Raw genomic sequence first — 13,006 nt, 5'->3', positions numbered from 1 at the left:
CCAGCCTCTCAGAAACATCAGGAATACAAAAAGAGTAATGTACAACATTTTATTACAAAACTGTTAAAAAAGTAATACAATGCAACAAAGTACTACAAAATATAAGATCAGCTATTAAGCTACCTGTTTTACTTAGCTAAAAAGAAACACCTGGCTATCAGTCACTGAATTTCAATAAAACCATTAAATATGTAGAAACAGCAGAAACAGTCAACAACTTTTTCCAAACCGAACTGTAGCAGCCCTTGGCTACTGCTTACATTAAAAATTGAAGTCTCCCTACAAAGAACCACATTACCTATACACAATTCTGTACAGATTTTTATACTGAAGCTAACAATGAGCTGCACTTGAGTTCACATTCTTAGCAAAATATTGGATTTTGAGCATAAATCTTTACAGCAGGACATTCATTTATTCTTCATCCTCCTCTTCTTCCTCCTCTTCCTCCTCCTCTTCTTCCTCCTCCTCCTCCTCCTCTGGTTCTGCTTTCTTTTTAGACCCTGCAGGCCTACCTGGGCCCTTTTTTCCTCCATCACTCTTGCTCTTGGCACGATATGCTGCAATATCCTGCAAGAAAAATACTGTTAAGTTGCTAGCAATAGAACACTGAAGACAGATTTGTACTGCTGTAGTACTTCAATACTACTGTACTGCATAGATCACATATGGTGCAGGCAAAAAAAGCAGAATTTCCACCTTGGGACTCTCATGCTTAAATCTTTAAGTGAAAGAACATGCAATGCAGACAGTTTTAAGAATTTTATGACCACAGTGCTTTGAAGCCTGACTATATTTATTTCAGGGCAAGCAGGTGACCTGTTTTCTGGTAGTAAGACATCTTACTGGTAAAAATCTCTAGACATGCAAAACCCACATTCCACATTAGGTTCCAGATACTTAACCCAGCACACCTTTCCATGTCTTCTAAAGCCTGACAGATGTTGACATAAGCATTAGGAATTTTAAGTCCCATACGGTTTGCGTACAAAACACAAGTCACACATTTACAGTGAAATCCACAACTTTAACTTTGTTTTATTAGTTTTACTTACCTTTTCATACTTCTCCTTTAGCTTTGCAGCCTTCTGTTCATATGGCTGTTTATCTTTGGCTGACTGTTCGGACCACATTTCACCCAATTTCTTTGCTGTATCTCCAATAGACAAGCCAGGATGATCATTTTTGATTTTCGGACGGTGTTCAGAACAGAAAAGGAAGAATGCAGATCTACATCAAGAGACAATGATTAAAGGTAAGTATCAAACTATTAAAACGAATTTTTTTTTTTCTGTGTGTGGGGAGCCAGTCACAGAAACACTCACGGTGGTCTTTTAGGAGCGTTGGGGTCCTTTTTCTTCCCCTTCTTCTCGCCCTTGGGAGGAACATAGTTTTTCATCTCCCTGTCATAACGAGCTTTGTCTCCTTTAGCCATTTCTTCAAACTTTCCTTTCTCCTTGCTTGACATTGTCTGTGGACACAGGGAGGGGAAAGAAGAGTCTGGATGAGATCAAGCAGCCACTGACCCAGTAACGCCTAAGCAGCAGCTGCTCCCAGGGATCTTTTCCCGGCAGCCGCAGCAGGGTGGGGGCTGGTCCCACAAGGGCTCAGCCCGGCCCGGCCCCGCTCACCTTCCACCGCTCCGAGCACTTCCGCGAGAACTCCGCGAAGTTGACGGACGAGTCCGGGTGCTTCTTCTTGTGCTCCTCGCGGCACGTCTGCACGAAGTATGCGTACGAGGACATCTTGCCCCGCGGCTTGTTGGGGTCGCCTTTGCCCATGGCGAGGTGGCGCGGGTCCCTGAGGCGGGGGCGGGCGGTGAGGCGGGGCCGCCCCTCAGGCCGTTCCCGCCCGGCGCTTCCCGCCCAGCGCGCGCGCCCCGCCCCGCCCCGCCCGGCGCGGCCCCTCTCCGGCCCCCTCCCCTCCCCTCCCCGCCCGCCGGGCCGCGGCACCTTCCGCCGCCTCTCCGTGCCCTCTCCCCGGCCCCGCCGCCCGTGCCCAGCCCTCCCCTCCGGGCCCGGGGCCACCGCCGCCCTCCCGGCCCCACCCGCCCGCCGGGAGTCCTCCCCTCAGCCCCGGCCGTGCCGCCCGCCCGCCGCGGGAGCCCCTCGCCGCCTCCGTGCCCAGGAGCGCCGCTCCTTCCCGCCCTCCCTCCGTCCCTCCCGGTGCGCTGACGCTCCGCGGTGCGGGGCCTTGCCTGGCTGAGCAGAGCGGGGCGGGCGGGTGGCGCGGGCTCTGCTCCCTCAGGCGCTGGTGCCGAATGGAGCCGGGCCGCGCACTTACCGCCTCTTGTTTTCCGCGGCGCTGCCCGCCACAGCAACCCGACCCGCGGCGCCCGAGGGCCCGCCCCCCGCCTCAGCCCATTGGCTGCCGCGCCCGTTCAAACTGCCCGAGGCTCCGCCCTCTGGCGCAGAGACCGGGCGTGATTGGCTGTCCGCAGCTCTGACGTCAGCGGCCGAGCTACTCCCGGGCAAGGTGGAGCGCGAGGGGGTCGTTGGCGCTCATACCCGTTGGAACCGGTTGAAGTGAGGAGGGGGGCGGGGCCGGGCGGAGCGTGCTGGGCGGCGATTGGGGGAGAGGGACGGTTTAAAAAACCGCGGGGGCCCCGCCATTGGCCGGCGGTGGCTGCGGCCGCTCTGATTGGGCGGAGCGCGGGGGCCGCAGCGTGGTTTAAAAATACAAAGGGAGCGGCGCCGGCGGCGGGTCCCTCAGCCCGGGGTCTGCCGGGGCGGCAGCACCGCCCTCTGCCCTGTCCTTCCCTCCGCGGGGCGGGGGCCTGCGAGCACCAGCTGCCGGCTGTAAGGCTTGGCTCAAAGCTGGGTTTCGGCGTTCAAGCCAGCTCCGTTCCTGGGGCTCCCCGAGCTGTCCCGGCCCGCCCCGAGGCGGGGCAGGGCCTGCGGTGGTGCCCGGCCCCGGCCCCAGCCTGGACTCCCCCGCGGAAGGAGAGTGTCGGGTTTGTCTCCCTAGAGCTCCTGCTCCCCTCTCGCTGGAGGGCTGGGAGAGCCCGGGGCTGCCTGTGAGAGCTGGTTCCCCGCTGAGAAGGGCAGGTGTCGGCTCTCCAGGCTCGGTGCTCTCTGTAAAGCCCAAGCTGCAGCAGGGGAAAGCCTGGGCCCACTCCGGGTCAAACTGAGGTTTGCATTGATGCTGTCAAGTGTCCTGCTAGCAGCAAATCTGGCCCTTTGCGTTTGGGGAGAAAACTGACGTCTCCATGCAGTCATTTATACTGCCCTGTGGCCCTGTGACATGATGCTGCCTTTGCTGGCCTTGGTTTCCTTCTGTCTGATTATTTTCATCCAGTTCTCTGCTTCGGGTAAATATTCTTAGTAATCTAAACCACTTGTTGTTTCAGGTATAGTTTACAGCCCTGCTGCTGAAAAGCAGGTTTCTGCTTTTTGTTTACTGAAGAGGCGATGCCTTCAGTTGAGCTTTAATCATGTTAACCTTCCTCAATGGTAAGAAAAAACAAATCCCTAAGCTATGTGAGAGTATTAGGTAGCTGCAGGTGTGAGAGTGGTCAATGATCTTCCTTGCCCCCATTCAGAGTTGCTCAGTATAAGAAGAACTCATCAGGTACAGTTCTTCAAGCCTTTCTCTTCCTTCTGACAAGTACAGGTTCACATGGAACTGTTCACTAATGTCATAATAAATGCCTCCTTTATCCCCGTTTCGTTCTAAGCTTTGTGTGTTTGCCCAAACTGCAGCCCTAAAAGCCAAAAGTCACTACAGGAGAGGGTGATTGGGTGGTGAATTGACAGAGCAGCTCACAGATATGCATTCCCTCTGCAGATATCAAAGCCTTCACAAGGCAGTTATCCAAAATCTTCTATAAGTTCACTTATGTGGCTCTTACTTTTGATAGTGTTTAGCATACAAATAACGCTTAGCCTTCCTTGCCTTCTAAAATAAGCGTTTTCATGGAGAATGTTTCGTGTTCCAGTTTGGGCTTGTTATTACTGTATTCTGTTGCTTCTCTGTAGAAAATTAATGTTCTTAGTTCTGTGTAGGTCTGTCTATCCACCTTGCAGAGAGTTATTTTGTCATGTGGCTGTAAAAGTGCCTTTACTTCACATTTTACATGGAAAGCACTATTTTTTGATGAGTTAAGCTGCCAGGTGGGTCACTCATTTACTTTGTGTTAAACTGCCTCTGTGTGACAGCTTTTGGTGAAGTGTCTTCTTGTTAATAAAGCCATTTTGTAAAAGATGGTAAGATTTTACAATACTGGTATGTACTAAGGGAATTGTAGTACAACCATTGGTATCTGTGGTGTAAAAGCATTCCTTCCTTGCCAGACTCACCTAGACACTCTCTGTCAGTTATTGGAGGGGAGGGGGGAAAATAAAGCTTTAGGTAAGTTTTATTAACATTTTCACTCTTTTAACATTAATATAGCACAGTCATGGAAAAACATGTCTTTGGAAATTGTGATGTAATTGCAGTAAGGCTTCTGCTGTTGCATCTGTTTTTATATCTGCTCTAAGAACATGAACAAAATTATTGTGGAAAAGCAGGTGGGGTGAGAAACTGTAATTATTGCTATAGGAAAAAAATGAGCTCTGCCTTTCAAATGATTTAATCAAATGTTTTAAGAAAGAAATTAGGATTTTTAAATGTTCATACTTGGAAAAGAAAGCTTTTGTACACTTTACTAGATCCATAGAGCGTTACATCATGCTGTCTGGTACAACACAGGGCACATAAGAAACCAAAGAGTTGTACTCCTTAACATCTGTCTGTCCTCCAACAAGGAAGGCAGTATTGAGAATTTTCCATGCTTGAACATGATACTGGAGGCTTCCCACAGCAGTGCCAACACTGAAAGCCTCACACAAGAATGCTGATGTTAGGAATTTGTCATCCCCAAAGCCGTGCCTTCCTCCCAGCACCCTCGAGCCTGGAAAAGCACTTCTCTGCTTCCACAATAAGCTGTCACTGTTTTGCATTGTGTCACGCTGTTCCTTTTCAGATGAAAACACAATTTCTGTCTGCAGAGATCCAGTCACTGTTACTCTTCCAAAGCAGTGATCTGTGCAGTATTGACTTTGGTCGGTACGCGTGGTTAATTTATTAACCACATGTGTGTGACAGTTGTGGGGAAGAAGCACAAACTCCAGGACTTGGAGTTGACTTCAGTGTGAATAATTCTGCTCATGAAATCACTCTTAGGGTTTTATAGCTCCCTGGCTTTGAGCCCTTCTGAGTTTCTCATCTGCTCCACAATTTGGAGTGCTCTTGTTAACTCAGCCTAATCTTCAGTAAACTGCAAGTGAGGAGAGATAAGCAATGAGCCTAGAAACACTGGAGAGGAGGTAGAGAAAAGACCAGATGGGTGAGACTGGGTTATGGAGCCAAGAAATGGATTCAAAGAAAAGTAGGTCACGGGCAACAAAAACGTGTGATGGGAGTAATACTGCTTTCTGTCATACTGTATCTCTTGGCTTCTGTGGGCTGCTTCTAGAGCTTTTCTGGATTGTGGTGTCAGTGTGGACAAAGCAAGGAAAGAAAGGAACAAAGGCCTTCTATTTGAATTACATCATCAGAGGATCCATTACAACAGATACCGTTCAGCTGTGGAGATTGCAAACTACAGTTGCATGACCTTAACTCTGACCAGACTTTCATTATAAGTGAACTTATGTAGTGATGCTGTCAGTTTTAATTCAGTCAATTGGATAAGGAAGCTCTATTGGCACTGCCCAGAAAATCTCCTACTAGCCAAATTCCTGTATGGAATATGCCTTAATGTAGCCTAATGGCTGTAAAATTCTGCTTTGGAAAGTTATCACTCTTGATTGATGGGCAATTTCTTCTTTTGGGCTTGAAAAGTCAGTGGATGAATAATGAAAGTGAGGTAAAACTGCTCTCAGTTTTAATCAAACCAAACTTCACTAATAGGAATGGAAGATGTTGAAAGAAAAGCAAATTTAGCTTTAATCAGCAGAGGGGGTTTGTTACAGGAAAAATAAAGATTAAAATTCAAGACACAAAAGGCATTTAAGTAGGTCACTGCTTTGAAAACCTTTTTAATGTGAATTACAAAGTCTACAGACAGCAACAATGTTGTAGGCCTATTTTTTGTGAGTATCTCTCACTAGATATATGGTGGGAGCTGTAGGATGAAAAGCAAAAATCAAAACTATTTAAGCTACTGCTTATGTAAATTCAACACAAAACTTACTTTGTTGTAGTGTTCCAGTTAAAAGCAGTTACTTTCTTTGTAGTTTGATAAAAACACATATAACTGGGCTGCCTAAAAGTTTACAAAACTGCTATTTGTCAATATCTTAAAGAATTATATTTAAGATAATGGATTTAAAGTTCCCTAGTTTTTCTGGCGTTGTATAACATGTAAATAATACGTATGTTGTAAAAATGAAATATATTTATCCTTTAAACATTAGGGCTTTATTATGTGGATCATTGTAAAGCCTGCATAACCAGTTAAGCAGCTCGTAGGCAAATGCAGCTGTGTTAGTTACACCAGGCTGGGTTAGTCTGAAAGCTCTGGAGCTTATTTTGACTTTGTGCTGTGCACCTAATACCTAAAACAAAGGCAGCCTGCATGAGACACTGTCAGGGACAGCTGCAGAGCAAAGGCTCAAACTGCAGTGCTCATATGTTAGGAAATAAATACAACACATCTCTTCTGGTACTAACACGGATAATAGGAACAACAGCAATTCCTGATCACAGTAATTGTTACCTGAACCTTTTCACTCTTAATTTGACTTTTTTTTTTTTTTTTTTTTTTTTTTTTTTTTTTTGCACTGGGTTTACAAGCTTTTAACTTTTTTTTTTTATCTTTTTGCTTTTCTATTCACCTGGCTTTCACTCACTTTCTTGTTTACATTCAAAGTAATACTCATGCAACTTTTTCCTCTCAACATATTTAAAAAATGTATTTGTTTTGCTATACTGCTAATACCTTTTACATGTATGAGAAGAAAGCAGTAATTTGTATTTATATATTGGATAGTTTCACAGGCAGCTTAGAGGGGCTCTGAAATGTGGGTAGTCCTCATTTACAATAAGAATATGGTTTAAATGGGTAAGAAAAGTTTCTATTCTTCTCTCCCCACCCCCAAACTCTTCCAGTGTTGGTAAACATTGGTACTTTGCCTGAAACATATACACAACTTACTCTTAAGAAATTAAATTTAATTGCTAATAAAATTGTTCTGTCTTTTGTGAATTGGAGAGCATATTTGAGAACTTTTTTTCTCCTTCTAAGCTGTAAGACCAAGGGTTGGACTGCATCTGGCCCTGGAGGTGTGACATCCAGTGAGGAGATCCAGAGAAGCTGTAGTCACAGTCCAGCTTCTGAATAGTCATGTTTGATGTTTGACACGAGCTGCTGGTGCTTGCTGCTCCCAGAATGAATCACCTGTCAATCCATGGTGACTTACAAATATTGATACATTTCTACAGAACAAACCAGAATGCTTTGTTTGTACCTTTGTCCAGTCTGAGGGATTGTTTCCTTCTGTGGTCATTTGGGCTAGAAACTTAAAATGAGGCTGAACTTGACAGTAGAATCTGTTTCCTATGTCACTGCAGCTCTAAAGTCTCCTGGGAAAGAGAAAAAATAGTGGGAGTTGACCAGGCTCTGTGTCCCGGGCTGCAAGAGGAAGAAGCCAGCAGAGATAAGCAGGTTTGGCAGGTAACAACCAGGTACCTCTTAAGAACTGTGATATTCATCAACACACTGGTCTTTGTCTTGCATGCAGGTAGTGGAAAAGCTTAAACGAATATCAATGGATCTCATTAAACTTAAATGGGTCTCAAATGTTGGTCGTATGGCATGCATCCTGTGCCATTGTCAATAGAAACATTGCTAGGAGAATAATTTATTCTGTTATTTGTGGCAACTACTGCTGTGATATGTGTCATAGAAATGACCACAGGATACATAGGTAATCTCAGACTAGAAAGAAAATGCTCATGAAGTTTTGAAATTGTTGATGGAATCATCAGTCTCATTTTTAGTCATGTTTCCCATGGGATTTTCCACCAACTGGTGATATAAATGTATAATTCCCTTTCCCCATTGCATACCCTACTCTGTACTGCTAAAGTACTTTACAGTAACAGGGGAGGTTGTTTCACAGCTATTATGCTACTAGAAAATGTCTGTGTGTAATACCAGTCAAAAGCTAATGCTTCTACTCCAGAGCCCCAGTTCTTGTGGAAAAAAAAAACCCAAAGCTGGAGTTTGATAACAAACCTGTGGGCCAATGGTTAATCCTCGTCATTTAGTGTGGCAGTGTGTGAAGTTAAGTAGAAGCTCTCCCTAAGTGTTGGAGTGCAGGGCATCCCTCTGGGCGCCCTGAGAAGGTCACAGACCTTGGTAGAGAGGCCTGAGACCCGAGAAAGAGGGTCTGGGGTTTGTGCAGGGGGGTTTGCCTGGCACAGAGCCCAGGAAGACACAGGCTTTGATTATAGTCCATGTGAAAATCTTCCAACAGAGAGAAGAATTTCAAGTCACAAATGTGTAACAGATAGTAGTATAGTTTATCACCATGTAGAAGATTTTGTAGTTTTGGGATTTTTAGAATGTAGATGCAAGGGGACAAGATGATGGAATTAGGGTGTTGCCCTGGGTTCTTCTTGTTCTTCCTTGGCATCCATTTTCTGCAGTGACCTGGGCACAAGGGAGTTTGAGTGGATTGGGTCAAAGTAGAAATGGCCCTTTTAGTCTAGTTACTAGGCATTGGTATGAAATGGTAAATAATAACCACGTAGTTATCTGTATAAAAGCAGAGTGACCTCCCATCACGAGAGGAGTCACATCGTGTCTGAGCTGCTGTGAACACCTTGGCCAGACACAAAGAACTTGTAAGATAAGAATTAATAAACAATGCAAGAAACCAAGAAAACCAAGACCTTGAGACTCCCTCCATTCTCGCACCAGACTTAAAGCTTTCAGAGGTCACAAAGAGAGCAGAGACAGAAAAACACCCACTCGAACCACCAGCCTGAAATCTCCGGTCAGAGAGAAACCTAAACCCGAGACCTGAGTGCTGGCAGGGATAAGCACCTGCTGCAAATGAAAAAGAATCAGGGAGTGGCACAGTTCTGCATTTGAAGAAATAAATCCAGAAATTTCAAGTTGTTCCCTGTCAAAGATAGGTTTGCTTATTCAAAGCTATGGAGAAACTAAATAGCAGCCAAAACACGTCTCTTCCAGTTTTTAAAAGTTTAAAAATGAAAGCATCTGTATCTGTAAACCCTCAACTTCAGTGTAAGCCTTTAAGAGAGAAACCACCCTGATGAATACGCTCCAGTTCTAAGGCTTGGTCATGTTGTGCAATTTTTATGTTGCTACACCTTATACTACTAATTAGCATTTATATGATGCTAAATTATTGTAATAGGAACAGATACTAAAAGCAGAGAACTTATTTTCTAGTAGTTAAGGTTTACTTTGCAAAGATATGGTCCATTTTTGAACAGCTTTTCATGATGTAATTAGAAACACAGATAACCGCACAACAAAGAGGTAAAACATCTGTACTATTATTTTCCTAATTCTGACATAATTTACAAGATTGTGTACAATCCTGCTCCAGCAGTCACTTTTGTAGAGAGGTAAGGATTTTTTTTTGTGCCTGTGAATAGTTGTAATAGCAAAGCTGGGTCTCATTTGTGGTGTTTATAAAGTTAACAAATATTAAAACCAAATACTTGGAAAAAGAAAAAAAACCAAAACACCGACTCCTAAGCCCATATTTGTTTAAAACCTTTAATGTTGAAACTGGAAGGTGAGGGTCTCTTTTTAGCATTCTATGGTGTCCTTCAGCAGTCAGACATACCTTCACAGCTGTAAAGGCCAGAAGCTTTGCCAGTATAAAAGCTGAGACTCTAATATTAATCTTTCAAGTAAAGAAGTTGAGATTTGAGAGCATTAAAGATGAATAACAGTATCTGAAAGAAGCAATGTTTTTTGTCAGCTGCTGTATATTGAATGTGAATAATAGCATTAGGTACTATTTGAACATAGGCATGTAGTACAGTCTACCTAGTGGCCATTTTTGGTAACAAACTGTGCAAAACATTTTAGCTGATCCTCTTCCCATAATATTTCTCAGTTAAGGGTTTATTGTCAAATAATATCAGCAAAAACCAACTGCAGTTCAGAACTGTTGTTATGCTTGAGTTTGTTGGAGTGTAAGGCTATCTATATCTTAGAAGGAGCCCTGCAGGAGGTCAAGAAAGCATTTAAACCCCAAACGCATGTGTAATTTTATTAATTCTATTTTTATAAAAGTGTCTACATTAGTATCAGACTATTTTGTTTTTACTCAGGGAATCCAAATATCTAATTGATGGTTTGGTGGAAGAAGTGTTCACCTATTCCCAAGAGGCATGTAAAACCTGCTGTTAACTTCAGCAAGAGCTAAATCAGACCTAGAGATGTTTATAACTGTACTGCAAAGACAAGGGCACTCAAAGAGGCTTTAGGGCTGCAGAACTTTCCTATTTTCCTTTCTGTAAAACGAATCAGAAGAGGATATGGGGGTGTAACAGACCCCTGCAGTTTCCAGGATCCTCTGACAAAACCATGAAGATGGTGTAGTATGTATTATACAAAGCAAGAGGTTAAAACCATTGTCAAATCTGAATTTCTATAACAAGAAAACAGTGGCTCGCAAAATGCAAGACTGTAGCCCAGGGTATATACAGTGCTTTTGTGGTATCGAGAGTGCATTAGAGACCAGCAAAATTTACTGACAAGATACGACAGTTTATCTCACAGGGAAAGAAAATCTGAGCAAGATTTTTATTCAATCTCAAAGGATTGAAAAAAAAAAATCTTAAGCAATATAGTACATCGGTCTGTTACTAGTAGTTACATTTTTATTGCATTACACAAAACCTCTGGGGGTGATACTTTTCCACAATATGTTCCAGATAGCTGCTTTACCTTTCTGAAGAGTATGAGTGATGATTTCGTAGGATCTCTGCCTAACTGTGCAATCTCATATAATGTGAAACAAAATGTTAATCAAAGCAACCTGGATGAACAAGAGATCAGTGACTGAAACAGACCTGGAAATAATTCTGGTTAAAGGTTTTTTATTTTTTTCTATTATTGCACTTCTTGTACCATATACAATAAGCTCATGTGTACTAATACAGACAAGGTGTTGTTATACAATTAATTATCTGAAATTGTATTTTAACTATCCTAGCCTAAAACATGTAAAGAAGTAAAAAAAAAAATACAGTCTGTAGGCTAGTTCCAATATTCCTATGCTTTGGGTCTATGTTTTAACAAATTTGGACAATAAATTGGGAGCAGAGCAACAAACAGTAGCAGGTTGTGCTGGAGTGGGAAAGGAAAATGAGATATTTTAAAAAAATCAGAAAAAAGAGAGGAAAAATAAAAAGAATAGCATTTGTTTCTAATAAGGAAGGAGAGATTTGGTCACTATTCTTTATCACAGTCTATGAATGCTTATCAAGTAGGGGTTTTTTAATTAAAACCACCAGGATGTGCAGTGGAATTTGCAGAACTTTTCAAGTGTTTTAAAAAGATCTTTTTTCACTGAAGTAGTTACAATACATAACAAATAAAATGTATTTGCTGAGAAGAATGTATACCAATAGTTTTCCTTATTATTCCTTTTGCTAACAGGATAATTTCAGGTGCTGAACACAAGTGCACTAATGTAGCCTTGGACTTCAAGTGAATGGTACCTGCTGGGGAAGGGAATCATCCCCCCCAGCTGAACTTTATGCCATGGAAATGCATACAAAATTGCAAGCCACATTTATCTTTCCATGATTGATTACTAGTAATGTGTTTGCAATGTGCTTGCAATATACCCAAGGTGATGTATCTGATTATCATTCTTCTCTCTCAAATTACAAAATACATCAATCAAAAGCTAACAGGAGCTGGGGCATATGGCATCTGAGAGAAGCACAAGCTGCTAGGCTCCCACCTGTGCCTGGCCTGCCTCAGTGTCAGGAGGAGCCACCGAGTCCTGCTGACTTCAGAGCTTGGGAGCTGTGAATTCAGACAGACTTTTTGGGATGCTGCAGTTCCTGCTCTTTCTGCATGTCACTTACAAGTCATCCATGCTGCGTTCTTGGCACCCCCAAGGGATATAGATTACTGCTGCCTTCTGTACTGCTCAGCTCTACTGTGAGTACAGCATGTCATGGACAGGGGAGTTGGTTTGGAGCTGCTCTTTCCTTTGAACTGATTTAATTTTTTGAAGTTTAATCAGGATATGATTGGAATTCTGCATGTTTTTTATGTTTATATAAAATATCTCCTCATACATGCTTTATTTATATCTGAATACTTATGGTAGCCAGTACCAGAGTTTATGTTAAAAATCTGTAATTTTAAACAAGATATTCCACGATGACTTTTCTTTTTATTTCACGTAGCCCAAGCTTCATGAAATTTTGCAAATCCATTTTGTAGTTGCATCCTGCAACTAAGCAGTAAAGCAGATCAGGATTAAATTGAAACAATTTTTCTTGTTGCTAGTCTAGTTATAACCCAATAGAGTTTGCTGTGCGGCCACAGAAATGTTTTTATGGGCACAAAGAAGCACAGGGCACAAGTGTGGAAATGAGCAGCTTACAGCAGAAGCAGAACTACCTTTCTAAGTCCCACAACTCGCTTATCGTGACCTAATCATGAAGCTATGATATACTTTACTTGAAATTACACTTATAAATTAGCATCTTGGCAAGCACGGCTGCATCACATAATCAGGCTTTTAACTGCTCCCAAACTGTACAAAGAGGATCAGAAACATTTAAAATGCACAAATGATCTTTCCATCAAACCAAACAACAGCAGCCAGACCCAGATTGACATATTTTGTGGTCACAGTAAGGTCAAATATATCTGAAAAAAAAAAAAAAAAAACCCACAAAAAAAAAAACCAAAAAAACAAAGGGACCTCAAAAGACACAGTCTGGGAGTCTAGAAATTGCTATTCATGACCCAGATTTCCACTGAAGAATTCCTGGAACTCACCCT

General features: G+C 42.9%; 1 protein-coding gene and 1 long non-coding RNA gene across 3 annotated transcripts in view; one reads left to right on the top strand and one right to left on the bottom strand.

Moving 5' to 3' along the window:
• LOC310909256 overlaps positions 1–13,006 on the top strand; it is a 100,799-nt gene that overhangs the window by 6,705 nt on the left and 81,088 nt on the right. The window lies entirely within an intron of this gene.
• On the bottom strand, positions 38–2,346 carry HMGB2 (high mobility group box 2). Of its 2 annotated transcripts, none has more exons than XM_083862172.1 (5): positions 2,284–2,346; positions 1,632–1,800; positions 1,326–1,471; positions 1,056–1,230; positions 38–570 (listed from the first exon to the last, which is right to left on the bottom strand). In XM_083862172.1, the coding sequence occupies exons 2-5, from the start codon at positions 1,779–1,781 to the stop codon at positions 415–417; spliced, it is 627 nt and encodes a 208-aa protein (XP_083718298.1). In that variant the 5' UTR covers positions 1,782–1,800; positions 2,284–2,346; the 3' UTR covers positions 38–414. The 2 variants fall into 2 exon arrangements, with proteins under 2 accessions (XP_083718298.1, XP_083718299.1); XM_083862173.1 differs by having other exon boundaries at positions 2,198–2,292.

The sequence above is a fragment of the Zosterops lateralis genome, assembly GCF_965231275.1.
Source record: "Zosterops lateralis genome assembly, chromosome: 5".
NCBI lineage: Eukaryota > Metazoa > Chordata > Aves > Passeriformes > Zosteropidae > Zosterops > Zosterops lateralis.
Note: the sequence above shows the minus strand (reverse complement) of the source record. Positions and strands in the feature narration are given on the sequence as shown.

Coding starts and splice junctions, on each gene's coding strand:
- HMGB2 (XM_083862172.1), bottom strand. CDS start 1,781: ATGGGCAAAGGCGACCCCAACAAGCCGCGGGGCAAGATGTCCTCGTAC. Junction 1,472..1,631: donor AGTGCTCGGAGCGGTGGAAG/GTGAGCGGGGCC, acceptor CTGTGTCCACAG/ACAATGTCAAGCAAGGAGAA. Junction 1,231..1,325: donor AACGCTCCTAAAAGACCACC/GTGAGTGTTTCT, acceptor CTCTTGATGTAG/ATCTGCATTCTTCCTTTTCT.